Source organism: Mustela lutreola, chromosome 11 (genome assembly GCF_030435805.1).
Source record: "Mustela lutreola isolate mMusLut2 chromosome 11, mMusLut2.pri, whole genome shotgun sequence".
In the NCBI taxonomy this organism is placed as follows: Eukaryota; Metazoa; Chordata; class Mammalia; order Carnivora; family Mustelidae; genus Mustela; species Mustela lutreola.
Genome location: NC_081300.1, coordinates 26959634 through 26985838, shown reverse-complemented (window position 1 = coordinate 26985838; position 26205 = coordinate 26959634). Strand labels below are relative to the sequence as shown.

Here is a 26205-nt window from a genome sequence, read left to right as displayed (position 1 = left end):
GTCTGCAGTGCTCCCCGGTCCTGCTGCCATGAAGGCTCTCTTTAATTAGCTAATTACTAATTTTTGCTGTAGCTTTCTATTAACTTTTAAAAACTGAAATATATTTGACATAAGACTGTATAAACTTAAGGTGTATGTGTTAATTTCATACAGTTTTTATATTACAGCATGACTGCCATTGTAGCGATAATTAGTACCTCTAGTACATTACAGAATTAGTCTTTCTTTTTAATGGTTGACATAATTAAACTCTCATCTAGTAGCCTCTCTTGGAGTGGCAATCCCCTCCTTTCCCTTTTATAAGGGAAACTCCTCGGTCCTGACGAGTTTGCACAGGGCTGGCACATAGTAGGTGATCGGTAAGTGCAGTGTAGGCCCATTTGTATACTTATGGCGCCTACCAAGGGGATTGATTTTGGGGGTCCCTCTCTGACCCACCCCACCCACCATCACTCCCTTGTGGGAACCCCTCTTCTTACTTCCTAAAGGCCCGTTGTCGGGAAGAATTTTCCACGAGGAACTCTTTGGATCGGTTCTTCCGGCCTTCGAGGATGAGCCAGACGTTCTCCCTGGTTTCACCTCCGTTGCCTGTTTCAATGACGATCTCGTAGGCTGCAGTGAAGAAGGTGGGAGAGGGTCAGCTAGGGAAGCACCCCCCGCCCGTGGCTTCCAGGTCCACCCTCTGATCTTAGACCACAGCCAGGGGGCAGGATGGAGTCTCTGCAAAGAGGTACTACCAGGAGAGTCTGCCCTCCCCCCTCCGCCCCCAACCCAGGCTACTGTTAGAACCTCTTCCAGTTAGAGAACAACAGCTTTGCCCTGCTGGGCGGGAAGCCCCAGCAAGCAGTGGGGGAAGATGAGTTTGGGAGAGGTGCTGGGGCCTGGTTCTCAGGGATGGACAGCCCCCAAGAGGTAAAATGGAGATCATGTGCAGAGAGAAGAGGACAGGGAAGGGTGGGCAGGCCAGACTCCAGGAGAGCTTTGAAGTTTGTACACAAGTGCCAGGTCCTGCCCGGTCTCAGTTCTCACTCCGGTGCCCTCCTCCCCTGCACTGCCCTCGCGCGCGTCAGCATGCACTCAGTGATATTTGTTATGAGGCTGCCAAGCGTCAGGATGCAGCTAGATTCTGGGGGACACTGGAACTGCCTCTACAGCCCCAGACACACAATGACTACCATAGCCCCCAGACGGAGTGTGCTACCCTGGCAACCCTACAGCAAAGGGCTGAGGGAGCTCAGGGTGAGAGGAAAAATCAGTTGCCCATTAACTCTCCAGCACCATCTTCTCGTATTTTCTTCCTTGCTCCCCCCATGCACTCTGCCTCCGTGCTGTCCCTGGAGCCCTGGGAGGTGCCCTTGCTCCCTGCACAGCAGTGCTGCCCCCCCAACCCCTTGCTCTCTTCACTCCCACTCACTAGGCTCAGCCTTCACCTTGTCCTTGCTCATGAAGTCTGCCCCAGCCCCTCAAGATTGCAACCCTATGCACCCAGCACTCCTGGCCTGCCTTCAGGGGCTCCACATTTTTCTCTTCTTTTTATCACCTGTTACCTAGGAACATGCTGTGTAGTTTGCTTATGATTTTACCGTTCATTGTACTCCCCATCCCATCTGAATGTAAGCTCCACGAGGGCAGGGGGAGGTCTTTGTTTCACTTACTGATAGATCCCAAGTGCCCAGAACAGTGCCGGGCACACAGGCACTCCATACATATTTGAACAAATGAATGAATGATCCCGCCACCGGAAGCCTCACGAAGGAGGCAGCATTTGAGCCCGTGCTTAAAGAAGAGTGATGATGACCATTGGCAGAAAATGAAAGGAGGTTCTAGGCGGAGGGAGGAGCACAAGCAAAGACTGAGGAGGTGAGGAGGGCTGGGAGTTCACGTGAGCCAGCAATCCCTCCCCAGGGACCAGGCCAGAGATGGAGATTTCCAGAGTGTCCCTTGTGCATGTGGCTCTTGGAGCAGTAAAGGAATCAGAAGGTTTGGGATTCTGGATGCAAAGGACAGCTGTTTCTGCACCTTTCTCCCAGAGATGTGATATGGACAATGGAGAGAAGGCATGGCTGTGCCTACAGCTCGGTGTAATGTTAGCCCTTCTGCCCTTGTGACTTCTCTCAAGGAGAGCGTCAGCTGTTGAGATGAGGGAAGTGAATCTGGACAAACAGGCAGGTAGCCAGTGATAGAGGAGGAAAGCCACAGAGAGCACATAACTCCTGAAGAAGACGAGGCTCTGTGGGTCCGTACAAATCGCAGCCCAGGACACTGAGGACCTACGATGGCTGAGCCATTGTCAGCTCCCACTGCCATTCTGCTTTCCTCACAGAGGGTGGGCTGAGTTCTGCAGACCTAACACCTGGGAGTTGCAAGTGAATCCTGGGCTTTGTTGAGGAAATGGTTTGTTGGCCCCTGGGGAGGAGGCAGGAGCTCTAGGAACCTAGAGGCTCACTAGGTGAACTCAAGTCAGAGATTCAAGAACTAATGCGGATGGAGTGCAAATGGGCCATAATCCTTTCCCGTTGGTCCTGAGGGTAAGGAAGCCAAGTAAGGTGTGTCAGCAAGGACATTTAGAGAAATTGGGAACAAATGTTGCCAATGGCATCTGTGGTCTTTTGAGAGGAAGTTTCAGTGAACATTGTCCACCCTGTTCTCTTTCCCGGTATTTCATCAATGGCTCGATAAAAATGTGGAAGGCGTGCCTCTCAAATTTGTGTATATGTGGCTGGGGGTGGGGAGGGGAATGGACAGAGGAGCACCAGGGACCTGAAGGAATGGGGCAGGTGGGAATGGTGAACCCAGGCTAGTGGCGATCAGTGTAAGGCCCCCCTCGAGGCCAGCACACCCACAGCGCAAGCCCGGCTGGAGAGAGGAGCACAGCAGCTCCGGCACGAGTCACCAGCACGAAGGGGGCACCAGCCAAGCCACCATGGGCTCTGGGGGGCATGAGTGGAGTTCAAGTGGCAGGACAGGAGAGGGAAGAGCAACCACCCTTGAAATCTTCCTCTTGGGCATGGCATCTGCGGAGGAAGATGAGCAAGGAATTCAGGCTGTCCTGTCATGTGAGAGGTGCTGAATAAACGGGGGTTGTCCTGAGGCAGGAACCGCAGGGGCACACGATGCTGGGACAGTGGGCGCCTGGAACTCGCTGTTCCAGATCACCTTGCCCATCTCACAATGTCAGGAGGCCTCCTGCTTTGTGGTTCAGATGGCCAGTCAGCTTCTTCCCTTGGGAGACACCGTCTTCTCTTCCGCTGAAAATGTTAAGTACAGAGCTATGGGGTTGGGACTACCAGAGACCATCTTCCCACAGTGTAGACAAAGAAGCAGAGCTGAGAGGAAGTTGAGACAGAGATGTCCTGAAGTGACTGGTGCCTCTGGAGACAACCGAGTGGAAGCCAGCTCCACCTGAGACTTCCAAGTTCTGGGAAACAACACATTTCCTCTTTGCTGGAGCCTCAAGGTGGGTTCAGGCCCAGACAACCAAGAGTCCTGACCATTCCTGAAATGCTCTGTTTGACTCCACAAGAACGGGAGCTTCGAGAACTTGAGTACGAAGATGGATTTTCTGACAGAGTTGCCTGGTAAAGCAGGGAGTCCTCCGTCCCTGGGGAGCTGTCATCAAGCTGGACTATTTCTGGCCTGGAAACTTGGTAGATAAGGCTCAAAGAGCAGCCCTAGGAGGCATCAAGGGAGGGAGAACAGGAAGGGGAAGGGCTGTAGGAAGGGGGCTCTTCTCCTGCTGGAGGATGTCCCAGTGAGGGAGATCCTTCCAGGGTTGTGTGTGTGTGCGTGCGTGAGTGGGTGTGTGTACGTGCGTATGTGTATGTGTGTGCGTGCTTGTGCACACACAAACTTATAATACTACTGCTCAGCCCTTACTCTGGATTAATTGCAACAGAATCTGGGATTGGGACCCAGATGTCATTGTTATTTAAAAGTTGCCGATGGCTTTCAGCTTTGCAGCATGCTGGAATCATCTGCAGAGGCAGGTGCTTGCAGAGGGCTGGGAGCAGCTCTGGAAGCGCTAACAAGAGTCAGAGGTAAAGGCAGAGAAGAGGGGCTGCGCCAGGTGGAGCAACTGACCCATCTGGAGACCAGCCAAGCCCAGTAAAGATGAGATAGCCTGCAGCAGAGCAGTGAGCCCTGGACTAGGAATCAGGTCACCTGGGTCCTACCAGCTGTGAATGGGCCTCAGATGTGTTGCTTCACCTCTCCGGGTTTTGTTTTCCTTACTGCCGGTATCGAGGTGAGAATTTACACCCAATCCAGCTCAGGGGGTGGGAGTGGAACCGTGAAGGCCTAACGAGAACAGAGGTGTAGAGTGCTTCCCACGTATGAGGCTCTGTTCGCGCACTGTGCGGGTGTTGATTCTCACAAGCAGGGTACCTGGAAGCGCCCCAAGGCCACAAACACTGAGTGCCACTAGGGCAGGGTCTTGATTTCACCTACTGGTGTGTCCCAGACTTCAGCAGGGGTTGTGGCATTTGGGAGGCGCTTCGTAAACGTCTGCCAAGTGGCTAAATAAAGGTAGCTGAGGACTGGGATGTTTGGCTCCAGCTGTGTCCGAGGCTCTCCCCAGTGTGACCCTCCATCTGAGGACACAGGTATGGTCATCTGTCCCTGTGCCATACCTTGAGGGCACCACGCTGCCATCCGTGGCCTCTAAGCAAAGACAGATATCCAGGACAGCTCCTGGGCTGCCTGCCCCTGCTGTCCAATCTCCCATCCGTAACATCCTTCCAGAACTAACCCAAGTGCTGCTCTCCTCGGCCATCTCCCTGCTAACCCAACCCCCGAAGGTCTTAGCAGCTGCTTGGCTGGAAATCTTCGAAGGAGACTCGGTGATTATACTCTGAGCCACACTAATCTCTCCTCCCCTGGAAGCCAATAGCCTGGAGGAGCCTCTATGGAAGGGGTTTAAGGCTTCCTATTGCATGAAGGGCTGACGCTTCTCCCTCTAACAAGATATGAGGCTCTAAGAGGAAGGACCACCACTTCTCTTCGCTGAGCACTAACTGCACACTTATTGTCCCAAAGCTTGTAGAGCTGCAGAAGGCTACAAACATGAGTGGCCCTGTCCCTGACCTCTGAAAGCTTCTAGCTGTATAGGGACACTAACCATGTGCAAAAGCTGATACAAATAAACTGGAGGTCACAGAGCAGTGTGCACCACTCACGCATCTGTCACGAAGCTGGGCAACCGGTGACTCCTCTGTAAGTGTGGGGTCTAACCTCTGCATCAGGGAGGAATCCTTGCACCATAAACCTGACCATAAACCTGACAACATCCTTTGGATGTTCCCTGGGACATAATGCTCACCATCTCTTGGAGAAGTTAAGGTCACGATTGGGTAGTTTGGATGGTGTGGCCAGCATGAATGGGTGGCTTTCTACCAGAGAGCCATGCTTCCCTTCCATGGTATACAGTTTTTCTCCTGGAGGGGCTGTCCAGCCAGGGACTACATTTCCCAGGTGCCCTTGCATCTGGGTAGAACCAAATGATTAGTTCTCACCAACAGAAAGTGAGTCAATTTGTTATGAAAGTAGGGATGCATGCCTTCTCCATGCTCTTTTTCCTTTTGCAAGAACTTTGGGAGCCCTATGTTGAAAATGGCAGAGACACAGATCAAAAGACCTTGGGTCCCTGAATCACAGTGTGGAAGGTCTCCTGCCAATGACCACACTGGACGGTTTATCACATGAATAGAAATACATTTTGGTTTGTTAAGCCATTGAGATTTGGGGGTCCACCTCTTACTACAGTTAGCATTACCTTGAAAACTGAGGTTAAAAAAATCCTTTCTTTACACTGGGCTCTGCCTTTGGTAAGACCTTGAATCTGCTGAACCCAGACTACAGGCAACTGTAATAAAGGAACATCTCCCTAGTCCTGGGATGGCCATCCACTTGGGGGATCAATTACTTTTCCCTTTAAATATCCCCTGCGGATCTAAGAAAGAGGCTGCAGGAGAGGCTGGCTCCTCCTACACATTCTGTTTCCAGAAGTCTTGATTTGTCAGCTGTTGCCACGGGCCCCAGTTGTATGGAGCCCATGATACAAAAATAAACCAGAGACAGAGCTTCCCACTCAAGTGCCCAGCCCAGTCCTCAGGGCAGGGTGAGCTTGTCCCCTGTGGTTTTCTGGCTACCTAATTAGTCCCTGTGATTGGGGCCAAGATCTGGGACCAATGTCTTGGCTGTTCCAAGTTCGCCAAGGAATATTTAGGGTATTTATTTATGTACCTTCCCAAAATTCTTTCCTTCATAAGACCTCTGAGTCCCTCCAGCTGTAACAGTCTCTACTTCAGATTTACCGACGCCCTTCCCTACCCCCTCCTGAGCCACCTCCCATCTAACACTGAAGACTCAGCCCACGAGTCACACCTGCCCCCCACGTACTGGTCTCCTCCAGCTCATCACGGATCTCATTGTTGGCACAGGCAAAGTCACGGAGCGTCTGCCTGTCTCCCTCACTCCTGGAGAGCCAGCAGTCACACTGGAAGCGGAAGGTCTCATCACGCGAGTTGTCCTTCACGTCGATGTAGCTCAGGTGCCAGCCAGGAAAGATCCCTGTGGAAAAGACTTCGTGGGGACCAGGAGCTGAACACGCTGTCTTGCTTTCAGCTGTCTGCTGCCCCCTGCCCACTGCCCGTGAGGCCCCACACGAGTTCTCTGTCCTCTCTCGGCCTGGCTTTCTTTGTTGAGGGAATGAGGACATGGGCTAGATGGTCTCCGAGGGCTCCTCTAGCCCAGGGCAGGTAATGATCTTTGCAAAATCCTTAGTCTGGGGTTCATGAGCCCTTAGATCTGTGTATGGGAATGAAGCAGTCTAGCGGCTGGGAGAAATTGTGCTGTGATTACATGTTTCACCAGGGAGAGAGCTCATAACTTCCACCAGGTTCACAATGGGGGCCACTGACTTCTGGGGAGTTCACACAGCTGAAGGACAAATCCTATTACTTCCTGACTCCAGTATGCACCTGACTCAGGCCGGTTATCCTTCCAGAATTCGTTCTGGCATCACCCCCTCCGGGAAGCCTTCCCTAGTGTCCCCTGATTGCCCAGTAGGCCTGCACCTGCCTTGGCCACACGCTGACCTCCCCGTGTCATCATTGTTTACGTGTCTCTTCCCCTGACCATGAGCTTTTGGGGGACAGGGACCTGGTCTTATTTGTTTTTGTTTCCCTAAAGCCTTGCCTATTGCCGATCATGTAGTAGCCGCTCCATGAATGTGGGCCGTGTCTGTTATGACGTTGAGGACCTTGGCTGTTCAGTGGTCATAGAAGGGATTTGAGGCTGCTGCTTCTTCAGGGTATATGTTAAACTTGAAAGGTCTCAGCCTAATACTGAACATACAATTACTTCTGCTGTAACTGGCAGGGCTTCTTTCCGAAGTGCTCCCCCCAAATCACAGCTATCAAGTATAAATCTCTGTATTTGCTGTGGCAGCTATGTCTTATTTGTGCCTCACACTGGTGCAGTTACTCTCTGAGAACTCGGAAAACCAAAGCACCCATCACACATGGGGGAAATCCTGTTGTGTGACAGGTTACGAGGTGGTACCGGCTGCTCATTAGTTGTCCACAGGCAACCTCGCAAGGAAGGCACGGATATGCTCAAGTGTCATGTCTTGACCTCCCATGTCACCTGGGCCTGTCCCCACCAAAAAGCCATTCTCTAGGATTGGACACTGCCTCCAGCAACACCTGTAGATCCTGCTGCTGGCCTCAAGGGTCTTATAAGCACAAAGACACACAAAGATGGACACACACTTCTATCCCTCGGCTTTCCGGGGATGGGGACGGGGGAGTGGATGTGGAGGCTCCCGGGCTGGGCATACACACCAGCAGTCCTAGGATAGCTTAATTCTGGATTAAAGGCTCTTCATATATTTTTTAAAACATAGATCTGTACTGAAGTAAAAACCCAGGAGTCCTGAAATAATTACGTTAAAATTTAAAATACGTCTGTTGAGTTAAACAGTGGTAAGTAATTTTATCGATAAACTTAGAAAAGCGCAACAATATTTTTACTTTTCCACATTGGGGCCAGTTCTGACTGTAAGGTTATAAATTGGCTGCTTTCTGAGATGATAACATCATGAAACTGATTCAACCGCTTAATAATCCCTGGTGTGTTCAGTCTGGAAATGATGCACAGGAGACCCGTTGGAGCAGTCCTTACAGACCTCCAGAGTGGAACAGAGAAAGGGAGAGGCAAGTAAAAAGGAAGGCAGAGAAAGAGAAGCCAAATGTTGGTGCCCTTGGAAGGTGTAGGTGTGTGTGTGAAGGAGAGAGCAAGAGAGCAAGTGGGAGAGAGAGAGATTGTGTTTTCTAGACCTTACCCAAATCAATTACAATAGGGTCTCTGGGGTAGAAGCCAGGCATCAGTGGTCTTTACAGTTGCCCAGCAATTTCAATGTAGAGCCAAGGCTGAGAACTAGGACCTACACTGCAATCACCTGGGCCCCCCATCCTGGAGAGTCTGATTGAGGGGGTTTGTAATGAGGTTCAAGAATTTCCATCTCTAACTAGTTCCTTGGTCATGCTGGTGCTGCAGGTACCAGAGTCACATCTTGAGAATCACTGGCTTAATGATCTCTCCTGACTCCAGGATGACGGTGTTTCAATGGCTTCATGACAAAATAATCAATGGGAATTAATGGGTAATTATAAGTGTGTGATTGTGTGTGTATGGGTGAGTGTTAGTGGAGAGGGATGACGTTAATTGGAGAGGTGGGTCATCGCAAGATCATGTCTGTTGCTGGAACACACTATTCACCCTGCTTCACAGCCCAAGTAGATTTCACTCCTGAATTACTTCTTGGACTCCAGGCAGGGTGGTGACAGTGAGCAGAGGGGAAAGGAGGATTCTGGGCTGGCTTTGACTTTATCCACAGACAATTCAGTGCTCTAATGGAGCAGTGAAAGCCACTGGAGATGGAAGAGAAGGAATGTGTCTGGCCTGGGTTGCCCTGGTGCTTGGTTGCTTCTCTTCCCACCCTTCCCCCCTTTCCCCTGTCCTCTGAAAGCATGGCCTTGTCTCACCCATCTCCAATTCTCTTTTCAAGTAGTTCTTAAAAAACAAACAAAAGCCCTCCTTCCATGATAAATAGCAGGCTAACCCCAACTCCTTTAAGATGAAAGAAACTTGTCTTCAGATCTTTTCTCATTGTTGATTTAGTTGCCTTGTTTTGGATATGTTCAGTGTGATTGAAAGGGACCCTACCACCATGAACTCTACTAAGAACCTATCAGACATGCAGCTGGAAACAAGCAGCTCTGGGGGCTGATATCACGCGGTTGGCTTTTACTGGTGAAGACGAATCCACAGTAACAGCTTGGCTAATGGTGTGGCCAGCACTAGCCTGATGGTGGAGAACCTCCTGACCCTGTGGAACAACAAGGAGCCATCTGAAAGCCACCATTAGAGAGTCCATTTCTTTACAAAGTCTCCTCTCCTAAAAAATTTATTTGAGAGAGAGAGAGAGAGAGAGAGAGAGAAAGGGATAGTGATTATGCAAGAAAGAGCATGAACAGGGGAAGGGGCAAGAGAAAGAGAGGAAAGCAGGCTCCTCACTGAGCAAGGAGCCTGATGCGGGACTTGATGCCAGGACCCTGGGATCATGACCTGAGCTGAAGGCAGATGCTTAACTGACTGAGCCACCCAGGTACCCCAAAGTCCCCTCTTTTAAAGTTTTACTTTTTAAATTTTTTACACAATGATAGTAACTCCCCACTGCTGGACACCTTTTGACTCACAGCCAATCCATATCAGATCATATCTGCCACATCCTCTTCCATAGTTGTATGGTTTTCCTTTCCATGCACACACCAGAAATCAAATACCCACACACTACCTTGTGGAAACATAGTTGTTCTCCAGGATTTCACTTGCATTTTACAGAATTTATAATATTGATGCTGTAGTTCTTATCCTTCTACATATATCATAGTGATCTTTTAAAATCATAGATTAAATTTTGTGGTAAAAAGTTCTTCATGGGGCACCTGGGTGGCTCAGTCGGTTAAGCGTCTGCCTTCAGCTCAGGTCATGATCCCAGAGTCCAAGGATCAAGCCCTGCATTGGGCTCCCTGCTCAGCTGAGAGTCTGCTTGTCCCTCTCCCTCTGCTTCTCCCCCCCAGTAGTTCTCTCTCTCTTGCTCAGTCTTTCCCAAATAAATAGATAAAAATCTTTAAGAAAATAACTAAAATCTTTAAAAAAAGAAATCTTTAGAAAAAAGGTTTTTCATTTCCCCAGAGTTTTCATCAGAGAAAGCAAGCAAGCAAGAAGAATTAGAAAATAAAAACAGTATGTTATAATTTGTTCTGTTATAAAAGCTATGGAGGTAACTGGAATTAAGAGGAAGAATAAATCATTCACCTTTATTTTCTTCTCTGGACAATATTTTCATGGTAATCATGGGAGCATTTTTTTAAACAAAAGAATTACAGTTAATAAGTGGCAAAGAAAGGACAACTAGAAAGACACCATTTGTAATCCTAATTGATCATCACTGGATGAAGCCATTAGATGAACAGTTATTGGCGGGGGAAGGGTGTCAGGGTAACCAGGCTGACAGTCCCTGGATCCACTATTTGGTGTGAACATCAGGAAGAGTAGGATTGCTGTGAGGTAATGGGAAGTACACAGTTGCATTTTAAAGAAAGATGCCAAAGAAAGTTGAACCTGAATCCAAGCATGCCTTTAGAGCTGAATTCCAAATTGTAGGAAATATGGGGACTCGAGAGGCAAAGACACTACAGTAAGCAGATAAACACTAGAATCTAAACATTCTAGAATGTCCAGAATGTAGACATTCTATAGATCATTGGCCCAATCCATTCCACAAGCAAATGGCATGACAAAAGAAGTAGGCATGCTCTGCTTTTGAAGAGACTGAAGGGAGACGGCAGCTATACACGGAGTGGAGACCTTGTTTGCTTCCAGGTTCATGCAAACCCAAAAGTACAAAGGCATTTTTTTTTTTTTTTACATTAAGGAAATTGGTGTATGGAGTGGAAATCAGATGACACAAGGAAATCATTGTTTAGTGTGATCGTGGCATTGTGTTTCACTTAAAAATGTCCATTTTGAAAAGTGAAACATACTAAATATGTTTGGGATGAAATAATATGAAGTAAGGGTTTGATTTTATATAATCAAAAACCAAAAAGAAATTAAGAAAGAAAAAGAAAAAGTGAGAAGGGGAAAGCAGGTAAGACAACTCATAATTGTTGGATCTATGTGATGGTTATGTGGAGGTTCATTTTATACCATTTCCCTCACTTTTGTTCATCCTTAAAATTTTTCATGAAAATTACTGGATAAACAAAAAAGATGGAAAGATAGATTCAAAGAAAGAGATGACTGCCATGATATTAAGTTAACTAAACATTTGTAACTTATGAAGCATCACAACTTTTTTTGTGGAAGTCTCTCAAACGAAATATTTTTACCCTCATAAATTGCTAGGCAAGGGAAGCATAATGTAGCTTGAATATTTTTAAACTAAATATGAAAAAATGTGGCACAGAGAGAGAGAGCTTAAGGACATATTTAGCTGTCTTGGCTTATATTAACATTTAAGCTTCCATCTATGGAGGAGAAAGTTACTATAAAGAGGAAGCTAGGCACAGAACCTGGACTTCCCTGTACCTCTCCTGACCCTACTATCCCAACCACCTGAGTTCACTGAGGATACAGATAGACATCTTCCTTTCCCTGCTTTCAGATCCAAAGTCTGGCTGGAGGGGAGGAGGCCCACTTCTCTGCCTACAAAGGAAAGAGGATAACGTCGGTGCTCGGGGTTTCTTTAAGGCGAGGAACAAGGCAATCAGATAGTCTTGAGTTACCCAAGGGACGAACCAGACTGTTTGAAGAGCTTGCCACCTAAACCACAGTAGTAGCAACAAACAGTACAGCCGGACGCGAGGAGCTGTCCACGGTGCTGAGCCGCCTCCCTTTTCTTTTGATAGTGAGGAGACAAGATGATTGGCTGTAAAGTTTTTGTATAGAGGAAAAACGAATCAAGAAAAATGAGAAACTCTAGATATGTGCATAGTTGGTGTCGGGGACATGGTAGGAAAACCAGTATTAGTGGACCTAGTCATGAACCTGGGATTCATGGCCAGGACTTAATTTTTGAAAATATTAAGCCACTGGGAAAAACTGATTCCATGGAGATGTAGGTTTCTTGTGACTGCGGCATGAAAAAAAATCAGGACTGAGTCTGAGAGAGTGAAATGTGGCTATAAATAAATTCCATTAAAACTATATTAAGTCCCTACTATAGTACAGGCAGTGTGATAGGCATTACGGAAAGAGCAATGACCAAGACAACGGTGTAGTTAGGAACTAAGCTTGATTTCTAAAATTTGTCTAGAAACACAGGACATTTCTAACTGATGGAAATGTCAAAATGGTGGCAACCAACAGTTTTTAGTTGTCTGCCACCTTGTGGTAGGAGGGTCAACGTGCTGCCAGGGGGATGGTGGAAAGCTGAGGTTTGCTATCCCCACCACCCTGACCTTGAGCAAGAGCTACCTTTGTTGTCATGCCAGACCCTCAGCTTGCAGAGGTGGCCCAGGCTCAGCATGTCAGGGAAGTTGAATGTGTCTGTGTTGTTCCGCTCAAACTTGTTCCAATTGGCTGACTGCTTCAGGGCCAGTGTCCCGCTGTCCCCATTCTCCCCGAAGATGATGATGAACACATTGGCATCGGTGCCTGCTCCTAGAGGGTATACAAAATAAGGGTTCTGGGTGTTAGCCTCTTCAACACACAGTCCACTTGCTCTGGTTCCCACCCTGGCTTTCTTGGAGGAGCCATCAGTGCAGATGGGAAGTTTAATGTTGATGAGGCCAGTGGGGAGGTTGGAAAGAGTTGGTTAGTTTTTTGAGACTTCTGGGTCTCCAATTCTATCTTTCATCTTATCTCTGTGTCTTCTAAATGCTATTGGGCTAAATGGAGTCTGGTTAGCAAGGATGAGTGGTCTAGTGCAAAAACTCATTTATTTCTGGGGAAATACACCCATACTTAAAAGTATGCCATGAAGACTGATTTTTCAGGTTAGAAATCTAGGCTCCTTCCTGCACAACATGGATTCAGAATGAAATAGGAAAGTTCCTTATTCCCCAGATCTATCCCTGGTTGACAGTCTATACTAGAGCTTTGTATCATTTGCTTAAGCCAAATAGAGGTATTGACCCTAGTTAAAAAGAAAATGTTTCTAAAGGGGTGACTCTGTGAAGCTTTCCTGACACATACACCCTATGGTTATCATGGGATTTATCAACTATTTTCTGAGAACACATCATGAGGGGATGTAGGGGTAAAAAACATGTGGGCACTTGGAACTTTTAGCAAGAAGAGTGAAGGCTCCATTGTTAGGAGAAAGGAAGAAGAGAGGTACCAACAAACTTACCTGCTACCTGGGCCCACACTTACTCCAGAGATCTTACCATGAGAGCTTAATTTCTTTGGCTAAATGCTTCTTCGTTGAAAATGTAAGCTTTTATGGCCTACAAGCTAATCCCTCACAAGACATTTATACTCAGTGCGAATGAGTTTGTCACATTCCTTGTAACAGGTCCTGGAGAACAGTTTGATATAGAGAAGGGTAAGTGGGAGACATTGTTTCCACGATGGGAGTGTATTCCCACTCAACCTCAGGCCTTTGCACAAACTAGCATTTTTGCTTGGAAGGTCCTTCAGCTGGTGTTCCATCTACCTCAGTGGCTTCTGTTTGTCTTTCTGCACTAGACTTTGGTATCTCTTCTGGGAATACCTCCATGACCCTTGCTCCCCAGCTAGATAAAGAACCCTCTTCTGGGTCCCCCAGCTCCTGTGCAGACCTCTGCCAGAGTTTAGTTCACTGCCATTGTTCCCCTAGAATGTCAGTTTTAGTTCACTGTCATTGCTCCACTAGAATGTCAGACTCATAAGGGCTCAGGGTCATCTCTCCATCCTAAGACTCCAGACCAAACCTGGCACACAGAAGATGGTTGCCAACCATCTGTGTGTCAAGGAACCCAAGGGCATCTGAGATTCACAGCAGCATGAAGACAGAGGGCCTCTGAGTCATGTTCCTGCATAGTTTTCCAAAGTGCTGACCATGGTGCCCAAACTGGTTCTCCCAGACCTCCTTGAGGGAGGAGGAGGAGAGCCAGTTCAGTCACTGGGAAGAAATACTTTGTCTGGACAGAAAGTGACACATGGTGGAAAGGATTTGCGTTTGGAAGGTCAGCCAAAGAAAAGTGAGAGCCTGACCAGAGCCCAGGGCCTGAGCCAGAATTTGAGGAAGGGCAAGTGGACTGGGATGTGTGACTGGGAGATGGGACAGATGCCCTGACTCACCCAGGATGTCACTGGTCTTGACTGAGACAGTGTAGGAGGTCCACTCCATCATCTCTTCCCCATCAATGACAGCACACATCTCACAGACGAGGGTCTTCTTGCCCTTCCGCTGGGACAGCCAGTCTCCATAGTAGAACATGGTCAGGTCTCCAGTATTCATGCACTTCAGGAGGATCTGGATGAGAGGAGCCAGTGTGGAAACCCTCCCTCACCTCCACCAGCTGTCCACCTGCGAACACAGGTCCCTTTCCCGAACCCCAAGGACCCATGATTCCAGACCCAAGATGAATTCTTCTGATCAAGATTCTCTGGGAAAAAGACCCTGTGTTGTATGTCTTGCACAGGGGCCGAAACCCCTTAGTTTGGGGATTTGGAAATGGGTAATGCATTCAAACCTGTTTCTGAGAGGTACCTTCATTGTGCACAAGAAATGTTTGTTGAATAAATGACAGAAAAAGGGACCAACCAAACCACTGTCAGCCATAAATACCTCTGGTTGGCCAAGTTGTCCTTGGTGTGGGCACCATATTGTTGGCTCAAGAAAAATCTGCTAATGGCTGTAGAGGGGGAGTGGGAACCTCAGGGGACTCAGGATAGATAGCCTTTGGTGGCTGGGAGATTTGAGGTCTGAATCAGAGAGAGCAGAGCCTGAGATGGGAAAGAGAGGCAGCTACCTAATGTGTGATCCTAGGGCACCCAAATCTCCCTTCCATCCTGCCCGAAGTGCCCAACATTAGACCCTCTGCTATCCCGGTTGTTGCTGCTTCTCTCTCTATCCTCCCAATTGACCTCCTCCAAGAAGGACGTGCTAAGTCTGTCCACACTATACTGACTGCACATACTGAGCACAAACAACTAAAACTACATTCTCTGGTTAATTCAAGCCAAAGGGCTCACCAGATCACTAGGTCTGATTCATGTCATAACCCTCTAAAGTGACATTTTCTCTTTAACCAGGTCCACTGAATAACCGAGAAGAGCAGGAAGAAGGGTTGGGCTGTGGCTGGAAGGAAGATATTTACCCTCTCCAGGAACCACTCGGGCCGGCTGCCCAGGCCATCAATTCGGATCCGCATCTTGGTGAACGGAGCAATGTCCAGGATCTCCATGATGAAAGTGTCATTCTGCTCCCGCTCAAATCTGGGGAAGAGAGGAGGGGCGTGATGTAGGATGCTGGCTAGAGTGAGGGGTTAGGCCTGAGAGAGGATGGAAAGGGAGGCTCCCAGCGACGCCCCAGCAGTCTGTCCCTTGCACCCCAGATGTGTTCCTAAAAGACTGGGTTAAGGGAGCTTGGCTGATAGCCATGACCCTGAATCAGGCTCTGGATCCTAATCTCATTCTGCCAGCCACCTAGAGCAGTCCAAGCTTCTCTCTGGGACTTGGTTTCCTCATCCTTATTCTGATGGAAATGACACTGGTCCTGCAATCTCACCAAACTGTCAGGAGGACCAAAAGAATGTGACATCAACTTAAAATATAAAAGGAATTCCATATCTGCAAGGCTTCAGATGAGATTCTAGGAGTGACAGGGCTGCCATGAATGGTGGGGCAGCCTGTACACTGCTCAGCTTAGATGGTACCATTTACATTTTTCTGTACACAATCTGCAAAACTAAATGCAGAAGCCTGAGATTGGGTAATGATACCAATAACTATTAAATGGCAGGCACATAGAGGTAATATTGCTTTTGGTGCTATTACTATTTTTCTGCTAAATGACCTCATCGTCTCAGAAATGCTCTATCTTGCTTTCTTACTGCTCTTCCTACAGGGCTACATGTATAATGCAACCTTCAGTGCTGATTGCTTGACTGATAACTGATTCCAGATAATGCTGCTGATAAGCCTTGATCTTAGCCAAAAGGCCGAGAAGCGATTAATGCTGCTGATAAGCCTTGGGGGTAATGCAAGTGGCACTGAAGATAGGGAGATAGGATGCCGCTAGGCGATTGGGCTTCTTTGTATATAAGACATATGTTTAAAAACAGAGGCCACAGCCGGAGGGGGTTGGGACCGAAAATGCTGCAAACCAAGAACTAGTCCTTTTCTCAGAGGCAGTGGAAGAGCAGAGGTCTAATCCTTTTTGATAACTTACTCATCTGTATTTTATGATTATTAGCAGCGAAGACATTCTCCCGGAAGTCTGCTCTAAATCCCTCCTGCTCTAATTTAAGCCCTGCCTGTTGTTCTGGTCCTGTGGAAACTACAAAGGCGTGCTCACAAGTCTCCTTATCGAGCTCGTAACACATACTGGAGATTCTCTCAAATAATCTTTCAACTAGTTGATTCCTTATCAGGTGCAGGTGCATAATTTTGCAGATTTAAGGAATTTTAGAATTCTTTGCTTTGAAAAAAAAAAAAGAATTCTTTGTGTTTCTCTTGAATTTTCACTCTTTGAATTTAGCCAAGTATTCCCATTTTATGGAGATTTTATGGTGGGGCAGTATAAAAGGGAGAAAGAAATAAGCTTTTCTTCTAGAAGACTAAAGAGTGGATGACTGTGCCCCCTCATCCTTTATTAGAGGCTAGACCCCAGTCCCGCCTGGGTGGACCGCCTCTCCGCAGGGTAAAAGGCCCACATCCACAGTGGAAGCCCCACCCGGGCCCTTCATCCCTCCACGACTCACTGGCCGCATGTTTCCAGCTGTCCCACTCCCTCACATACCTCAGCTGACATGTAGGAGGGCTCCACTTTGAGAGGCCACCTGGGGAGAGGCGGTCATCCACCGATCCAGGTCTGTTTGCCTCTGGCTTAGAAAAGCGGGGCTGCCAAAGTGGTCCAGAGCCTGCCCTGCTCCTCTGCTCAGAGGGGCCTCTACTCAGCAGCAAAAGAGGTAGCGTTGCGGGGGGAGGGGTGTGCGACCTTTGGCTGCCCCTCAGTCCTTTCCTGTTCTGGTTTCCTTCCCTTCCCTGACCCCCACCAAGGGCTGTCCTTGGGAAAGGGCCTAGCACCCACTCACTCACTGGTCTCTGGGACTCAGAACAGCCAGAGAGCTAACCAGGGCCCAAGTTTTCATGTGGAAAAGCAGCTATTTGATGGAAGAATTTTAGACATTGCTAAGAAGCTAGGGAAGGTTTGTGGGTAGCCCTGCAAAAGGGCTGGCTGGAAGACAGGGAGAAAAGGTATGGGGTCCAAAGCTGGCCTCTCCGGGAAAGCTGCCTAAGCAGTCAGCCTTGGTGCCACTAGAGGCATGGCCGGGGCTCTTGGGAATGGCAGGGGTCAGAGCCTTGGCTATGGCTTCAGGCTAGACCTAGCTCTAGCTGCCTCCAGGCTGGACTTTACACCAAGAGCCATCTAGTTCATGCCCTGCCACCTCCAGTGACGGGCCCCCTGTCAGGCTGGGGCAGCCCTTTTTCTCTCTGGATGGCTGGGGCCAACTTTTAATAAGGTTGGTTTACATGGAGCTGAGCCTCCCCTCACGGGTCCCAGCTCTGCCCACCAGAGCTAATGGTTTCACTGTCAACAGTTCGGCCACACCCAGTGCCATGCAACAGTCCCATGCAACTGGCCATCTGACCTCTATTCTCTAGGCCTCCACCAGTGGAATATTAGGCAGCCGTGAAAATGAACAAATCACAGCCATCCTCAGGGGCTCAGAGAAATCTGAAAATCCTAGTGTCGAGGAAAGAAATTAAACATGAAAGAATGCCCACAACTTGTCTCACTTACATAACACTGAAATCAAGACTCAGTGGAAGCTGGTTGTTCAGGGAGGCCAGTGCAGGGTAGGGATAAAAGAATAAAGGAAAGCAAAAATGTATCTACCTTAAAAGCCAAGACAATACTCATGTCTAGGGTGGGGAGGTACAGGGAACTGGTAATGTTCTTGGGCTGGGGGATGGCTCATAGGTTTTGTTCTGTAAGTGTTTACAATTTATGTACATATATATGTTATGCACGTTATACTTGTTATATATATATATATGAACAGATGGCTAGGTACAAATAAATAGAACTATATTCTCTAATTAGCTGGTGCCAAAGAGGTATGAGGTTATTGAATTATATAAATCGTAGAAGGACATCTAACCCCACCCATACATAGTTCCTAATAAACATTAAAAAAATTGAATGTCCTTGAAACTGTTGACTATTCCTGATAAGAAAGAGATTTCAGAGCCCTGCTCTGTGGGTCAGAGCCCCTGTGGTAGGCTGACAAACACTTCCTGCTAGGGTGATGCTTAATGCAGTCACAAGTGTCTTTCTAAGGAGGAGGCAAAGAGATATTTGACACCGACATGAGGGAGGAGGCGATAGGGAGGATGGAGCAAGAAGAGGCAGCAAGATGCTGGCTTTGAACGCTGGAGAGACGTGGCCACAAGCTAAGGAAGGCGGGCAGCCCCTAGAAATTGGGAGAGGCAAGGAATGGGTTCTCCCCCAGAACCTCTGAAAGGGGTGCGACTGGCCTTGATTTCTGCTGAGTGATACTGACTTGAGACTTCTGGCCTGGGGAAATGGGAGAGAATACATCCCTGTGGTTTGAAGCCACTAGATTTGCAGCAAATTTTTATCACACCCCCAAGGGCCATGGATGGAGCACACTGGGATGTGAAGGGTGGTCACCTTGGGACCAGCATAGGGGGTATTCCAAAGATGCGTGAGAAGCAGGATGACCGTCTTAGTGGTGGTGTCCATGTCCACGGGTGCAGATGTGCCTGGGGGGTAAAAGGTGAGCCAACAACCTCTGGCTCTTCAGATCTCTCCTCGGGAACCATTAAGATAAGTGAACACAGCACATGCCCCCATGAGATATCAGGGGGTGACGAGCCGAACCCACCGGCTGCATCGGTATGCACAAGCATCCTGGTTGCGGTGTGAATGTAGACCAAAGGCAAAGAAACCTCAGATTCCAAATATCTGTCATCCCAACATGCCAGGATAAGGCCCTGTGCATGTTCTAATCTCCCAGAGCCCTCGTAAAGCATGGCCTTCCGGCTGAAGACAATGTGTCAGGAGGGCTGACCCAGCAGTAGGAGCTGGGACTTTCCAACTGCCTCCCACGGGTCCCTCAAAGACAGCCTGCCTTCCTCTTCTGTCCCCTGAGACTTGCCTCCAAGCCCAACTGAGGGAAGGACTCAGCAAACCCAACAACTACCCTGCCCTTGAGTCCCCAAAGACGGGCTCCTTCCATTCCCAGAGCTTTAATGGGAGTAGTGGGAGTTCCAAGTGATAAAGAGACAAGACTCACAAGCTTATCAAAGCCATGGCCACAGTCACTGGTCCAATAGTTCCCATCTGTCTCCTGAAATGGCGTCTGAAACCCTACTGGGCTCTTCCCTCTACTGGCATTCCCTTGGGCTCAGTTCCTCATCTTCTTTGCACTGGGGGCTCATGAAAGCCATGTGGCCATTCCGTTGGGCAGACCCACAGAACTCTGACTTCCTTTTGCTTCCAGATCAGGAATCTCTCAGGATATGAGGTCTCTACTGGGCCTGGGAATGATTCCTTACAGGCACTTACTTCCCTTTAAAAAGTCGCATATCTTTGTCTAAAAATAGCATCTATCCCCACCAGATACCAGCTGACTAAAATTCCACCATTAGAGACTCATTCCTTGGTTTGCGCATTACCTTTTGAGGATGCCATCTTTTTGGATGCCACATTCACTCACCAGCATCTCAGTGTGAATTAGTTTACAGAACTGTTTCCCCCAAAGTGGCAAGATAAGAAGTTGGGGGTTTCAGTTGGGGAATGGAGTAAGTGAATAGCTACTGACCTTGACCTCTGGGTCGAACATTTGACAACAGGGCAGTTGGAGCAGGCAAACCATGTATGTAGGCATGGCTCTGCCTCCTGTCTGGTCATGCACTGTCTTTTGGGGGTAAGGATCTCCTTGCACAGCACCAAGCTGTGCATGTGTTGTAAGCCCAGTGAGTCTTACTACCCAAGTCCCTGATCAAGACGCTGACACTGAAATAAAGCACAGGTCGAACAGAGCCAGTTTCTGATGAAATCAAGCAAAATTTGCCTTGGGTAAGACGTCTGAGCTTGCAAACTAGAGGTGGTAAGGAACAATAGCTCTCAGCACAAAGTAAGTCTTTATTCAGAAAAACAAAATCCTTACAATAAGGATTATGATAAGCGCCTCAAATCACCTACAATATGGTTGTATTATAATGTGACTCTCAAGCAAGACTTCCAGAATTTAAGTACTGCCAGAAAGGAGTCTATCTCCTCTACCAGCAACTACTTCTGTATATGTCTGTGAAATAAGGTGTGATGTTGATATGGGATAATCAATTAAAGAAAAAAGAAAACTCAACAGGACTTTGGGCTTGGGATGGAGGTTAGGGCCAGAGTATAGAGAGCATGAGACTCCAGACAGACAGCGGCTAAGCCACATGAAACTACAGAGCCAGGCCCCATCACCTCCAGGAAGCCTCCCAGGTGACCAGACCATGGCCTGAGCCCTAGCAGGCCCACAGTAGTCAGGCCTGGGTTGCCCCGCTCTCCCGCTCAACACATCAGGGGCCAGGGATGGCCTGGGGGACAATGGCTGAACACAGAAAACCAGCACAAACCCAGGACTGTCTGAGTCAGGACTTCAGTGAAAGGGCAGACAGTAAAAGCTGTGGGGAGTTCACCTTTATCATCATTACTGATGACGTAAGGGGCAGCAGAACCTCATGCTTAAGGCCACAGACCCCTGGATGCAGCTCCCAGTGCCATGTGACCTTCAACAGCACGACTTCACCTTGCTGTGTCTCAGTTTTTGTTTTTCAAAAAGGGGATGATAGAAATGGTCCTCAGAGAGCCGCAGGGAGAACTGTACCAATGCGCTCAGGGGGCTTAGGGAAATGCCAGGTCCATGGTAAGGTCACTCTGGTGTTCATGCTGTTGCTGTGGCTCCCCAAGTGTTAAGCTGTGTGGGTTGGGGAATCTTCTCCTGGTCATACTCTGTCTTATGTCTGAGACAGTGCCTGCCATATACTATGTGTTCAATTATTTTTTAATATTTAAAAATACTTTTGGCTTTTTATTTGCAATCATTTTAGACTTGTAGGAGAGGAGCAAAAATAGAACCGAGTTTCTGTGTTCTCTTTGCTCAGCTTCCCCTAATGTTAACATCTTACATTATCATGGTACGGGGAACAAAAGCAGGAGATTCACAAGGATACAACTCTATCAACTAATAGACAGACTTTATAATAAACATTTTTAGGTGATGGAGGGCGGGAGGGAAAGACGGAGGGAAGGATGGGTGGAGGGGGGGAGGGAGAGAAGGAAGGAAGGAAAGAAAGCAGGAAGGCAGGCAGGAAGGAGGGAAGGAGCTCGCTGTGGGCTGAGATGATCAAGGCAGGCTTCCTGGAGGAGGTAGATTTGAGCTGGCCCCTGGAAGAGAAAGGCCCTGAGACAGAAGAGAATGGGTGAGAGGCATTCCAGGAGAGAAGAATCTCCTGGATAGAGGTGTGGAGGCTAGAAGGCCCTAAGGTATGAGGGGAGAGGGAGGGAAGCAGCCGATTGAGGCAGGGTGGGACTAGAGGCTGGGGGACTGGATGTGCAGAAGGGCGAGGGGCAGAAGCCCCCTCTAGATACCTGGCCTTCTTCTTGTCCAGCTTCACTTCCTCTGTGCTGCCATTGATGCCGTAGAGGGTCATAAAGATATTGGAGTCTGTACCCCCGCCGACCACATCACCCGTCCACACTGTCATCTCATAGAGCACCTGCCGAGAGAGGGATGCTGTGAGAGCTGCCGACAGTTCTGCCCAGGCCCATGCCAGGCCTGCCATGTGCTATGGGCCAGCAAGCACAGTTCCAGGTCTGTCCCTGTGTTGGGCACAGCCAGTAGACCCTGCGAGCTTCCTTGAGCAGTGACGCTCGAAGAATAGCCACTGCTTCCCTGATTTACTCTTCAGGTTGGGGTTTGGCCCTTTTGCCTGAGGTTTGTTCCAAAGAGAATGTGTTTCCTTCTGTCTGTCTCCACTGGAGGGGGAAGGGACAGCCTGCTCTTCCCTGGACGGTGCCTCACTGGTTCTTTCTCCAGGGGCAGCCTTGTAGCAAGAGGGGCCTCCTTTGCCCATGTTCTGGAATGTCCTCTGGCTTTTTTCTCTGTTCCTTCTTGCCAGGATGCCCATCTCCTCTGAACACAGCTAGCCCTGCCTTCCCCTGAGACTGAAGCATGGCGTTCTCACCTGGTCCCCACTACCCAGAAGCCCTTCAACTCAGAACCCGAGTTATGCGTCACAGTGATCACGTTCCCGATGTTGTGCCTGTTGGGGGCTGGGGGCTAGGTGCCTTTCAAGCAGCATCGAGAATCTTTGCCATGATACCATGAGGGTAGAAGTGGTCTTGGTAGGCCTGGCCCAGAGGCCAAGTTCACTACTTATTTGCCCAGGTAGTGAGGGCTTTTAGGAAGCCCTTTTGCTTTATCAGGAAAATCCTCTCAAACCTTAACAGGGCATCGTGGTGGCCCGAGGAGCTATTGGGAATGAAGGCAGGAGCCTGGTGCTTTTTTGCTCTTATTCAGACAGGCAGGAAAAATAGCAAGATCAAAATGAGAGCTTTGGTGACCCCATGGAGACTGGCCCCTTAAGGCTAGTGCCTCCAGACTGTCGTGCTCTCTGGGCCCATCTTTCTCTCCTTTACACAGATGTGTCTCTTTTTAGGTAATAGGTTGTTTCCAGAAAGAGACACAGAAATGGGGCTTTTGTAATTCCGCTCTGATAGCTCCTGGGGAGATGGACTGTCCAAAGAACCCTGTGGTTCTTTGCAAAGTGATAAAGCTGTGTTCTTTTATAGCGTCAATAATAGGGGCGTGGGTCTGCATTTCCACAGACTAAAGAGCTCAGGGGGAGATACAGCTGTCCTGAGTGGGGTGTGTGTGTGGGGGGTGGGCGGCACACACACAGACACACTCACACCCACATGCACACTGGGAACTGGGTCAGGACAGAGGTCCCTGGATGAACTGTGTGCTCACCCACACCATCCGTCTGGCCGCAGATGGAGATGTCTGGGTAAGTGGGGGGGAGTGGATCTATGCTGTAGAAAGTTCTGCTTTCTGGCTCTCGAGCAGGGGAGGGGCAGGCAGGGTGATTTCTTCTTACCTTCGTGGGACACCTTCTGACCTACATCTATAGCCCACTGGTTTAGATTCAGGAACAGAGTTGAGGGCTGGAGCATTCTGTTGAGCCCATAGCTTTTTGGTGGGAAACACCCTGCAGGGTTACGTGAACCAGGGCCATCTGCGCCACCAACTGGCCACGTATCCTTGGGCCCAGCCCTCAGGCATCCAGAACTGGCTTGTGAGTTCATGCAATTTCATCCCAGATCATGCGGCCAGTTAGAGGTGGCGGACAGGAGCCCAAAGGGCTCCTGTCCTTCAGAGGTCTCGTGCCAGCAGCTCTCACTGCCCTGTAAGATCCCAAGGCACGTGGTAGCCCACATGCGGTCTTTCTCCACCACTGTCCTTGGGCATGGAGGGAGCCTTTGGCAGAAAATGACTCTGCACACCTATGCAGGGCTTGCAAAGCTCTTCAGGGACTGTTCATGACCTCACTTGCTCTCATCAAGATCTTCTTACATGGAACAGGATAGAAAGTGTTATTTCCATGGACTGCATGAGAAGACCAAGACCCAGAGAAGTTAGGCGATTTGCCCAAGGTCACAAGGCAGCAGACCTAAAGAGACTCGAGTCTCTTGGCTCCTAGCAAAGTGAGTCTGGATGGTGAACCGGGCTTCAGCCCTGCCCCAGGGATGAGTCTCCTGCTTCCCTCACTTCTGTCTCCCCTTCTGCTCTCCTACCCAACCCTGCATAGCTCTTGCCATGCCATAGGCACACCCAGGCCCCTCTCCATACCTTCTTCCCTATGTTCACCACCATGGCGTCCAGGAGGTCAAAGACGCGGGAGGTGACACCATCGCCTCGGTCTTTGGCAAGCCAGCAGTTGCAGCGCAATGTGTACTTGGTGCCCTGGGTGGGCACGGCCAGACACAGCTCCTCCACCAGCCAGCAGCTCTCGGGGGAGGCCCCATCGTGGCCCAGCTGGGAGAGGACACACCAACAGTCTGGGTAAAACTGGGAAGGAAGCCCTTGCCACTCAGCATCCCCTCCCCGGTTCTGCAACTTCCTCCTCACGGCTTCCTTCCAAAGTGCTCTGTACACAGACCTGGGTCCCCCCTACCCAGGAGGTGAGGAGGTTTTGCAGATGAAATAGAAATCTCTAATCAGATGATTTTGAATTAATCAAAAGATTATTCTGGGTCGGCCTCACCTAATCAGGCAAGCCCTTTAAGAGAGGGTCTAAATGTCAGAGATGGAAGAAGTCAGAGACATTTGAAGCAGAAAAGATGGTGTCTTATTGGTCTTGACAAAACAAACTGCCATGTTTTGGAGAAGGTCATGTGACATGGGAGGCCTGCAGCCTCTGGGAACTGGCAGCCTCAGTCCTACAACCACAAGGAAATGGATTCTGCCAATGACCAGTGAGCTTGGAAGAGAACCCCCAGCTTCAGATGAGACCATAGCCCTAGCGGCAACTTGATTTCAGCGCAGTGAGACCTTGGGAAGAGGACACAGCTAACTCACATCTGGACTCCTGACCTGGGAAAATGGGAAATAATACATCTATGTGATCTTATGCTAAGTTTGTGATAATCTGTTACACAGCAATGGAAAACTAATACAGCAGACATCTCAGTGGAACACCAAGACCCGGCAGGGCAGTGACTCATTCAGGGTCACCTAGTTGATGGCAAAGGCCAGGGGACCTTTCTCCATGACCTGCCCCAAGCTGGGGCTCCAGGTCATTTGCTCTGGTTGCCCTCCACACCTCCACCTGCTACGTCCTGATCGGCTCCTTCCTGCCCTGGGGGTAGGCACCATCCCAGGACCCAGGGACCAGCACCTCTATTTTCTTGATGATGCCCACATCCAAGCCTGCAACATAGAACTCCTCCACGGAGCCACAGCTGAAGCCCTTCTTCCCCCGGGGGAAGTCCAGCCAGATGCGGTTGCTGCGTTCATCATCCTCCCCAATGAGTAAGATGAAGGCCCGGCTGTCAGTGGCTGCATCCTTGTGCTTCCCGGTGGTGACCGACACATAGTAGGGAATCACTGCAAGAGATTAGGGGACCCAAACTCATAATGGGCCAGGTGGACATGGGTGGGCTCATAGACTTGGGAATGACCTTTGGAGAGCACAGATCATAGCTCCGTGCCTCTGAGACAAAGTGTGACAGAGCTTTCCGGACTGGTGAATGATCTATGGCGAGCATCTATGCTCCCGGGAATGAGAGATTGGTATCTCCCAAGTGAAGATCATCCTACAAGAGCATTGTTGCCACTTCTAGAAGCCCTTCTGACCAATGATCTCAGCTGCACTCTCATGTGAGGTAGGGCAAGACCAACAGCTTTTCACCAGGTACAGAAAGCTAGAAAGCTTTCTGTAGTCAACAAAAATGAAGTGGGCAAAAACAAGGTCTCACGGAAAGTAGGAATTGGGGGAAGAAAAAGAAAATAGTATTATATGTATAACATGGTAAATGAAAGTTCTAGAAGGTAGCCATTTCCAAAACATACCAGGATAATCAGTATAAAACCTTGCTGAGGTAGTGCAGCAGAGTTCTAATTGCCCAGCAAGCATCCATTCTTCTTGCAGCTAGGCACGCTCATAAAATATAAGCAAACATTGCTGGGTGAGTTTCTGGGGAAATTTCTGACTCAGCTGGGAGGAGGGCCCTTTTCCCCCTTAACCTTCCAATTTGTTCTGCTTGGAATGTGGATGTGATTGCTGGAGCTCCAGCAGTCATCCTGGAACCATGGGCAACCTTTAGGATGGAAGTCCCTGACTTTATCGGAACCTACTCTATCAGTCCCAGTTGCCTAGCTTTGAACTTTTATGTGAGAGAAA

At 48.9% G+C, this 26205-nt stretch overlaps 1 protein-coding gene across 2 annotated transcripts in view; it reads right to left on the bottom strand.

The window, feature by feature from the left end:
- LOXHD1 (lipoxygenase homology PLAT domains 1) overlaps positions 1-26205 on the bottom strand; it is a 149544-nt gene that overhangs the window by 7570 nt on the left and 115769 nt on the right. Inside the window, exons 32-39 of one of the 2 annotated variants that reach the window (XM_059139705.1) lie at positions 25201-25409; positions 24153-24338; positions 21890-22017; positions 15375-15492; positions 14353-14527; positions 12544-12729; positions 6397-6567; positions 480-612 (exon numbers count right to left, since the gene is read on the bottom strand). In XM_059139705.1, coding sequence (XP_058995688.1) covers positions 480-612; positions 6397-6567; positions 12544-12729; positions 14353-14527; positions 15375-15492; positions 21890-22017; positions 24153-24338; positions 25201-25409 — 1306 coding nt within the window. The remainder of the gene's footprint in view (positions 1-479; positions 613-6396; positions 6568-12543; positions 12730-14352; positions 14528-15374; positions 15493-21889; positions 22018-24152; positions 24339-25200; positions 25410-26205) is intronic. The other variant, XM_059139706.1, reaches the window with a different exon arrangement.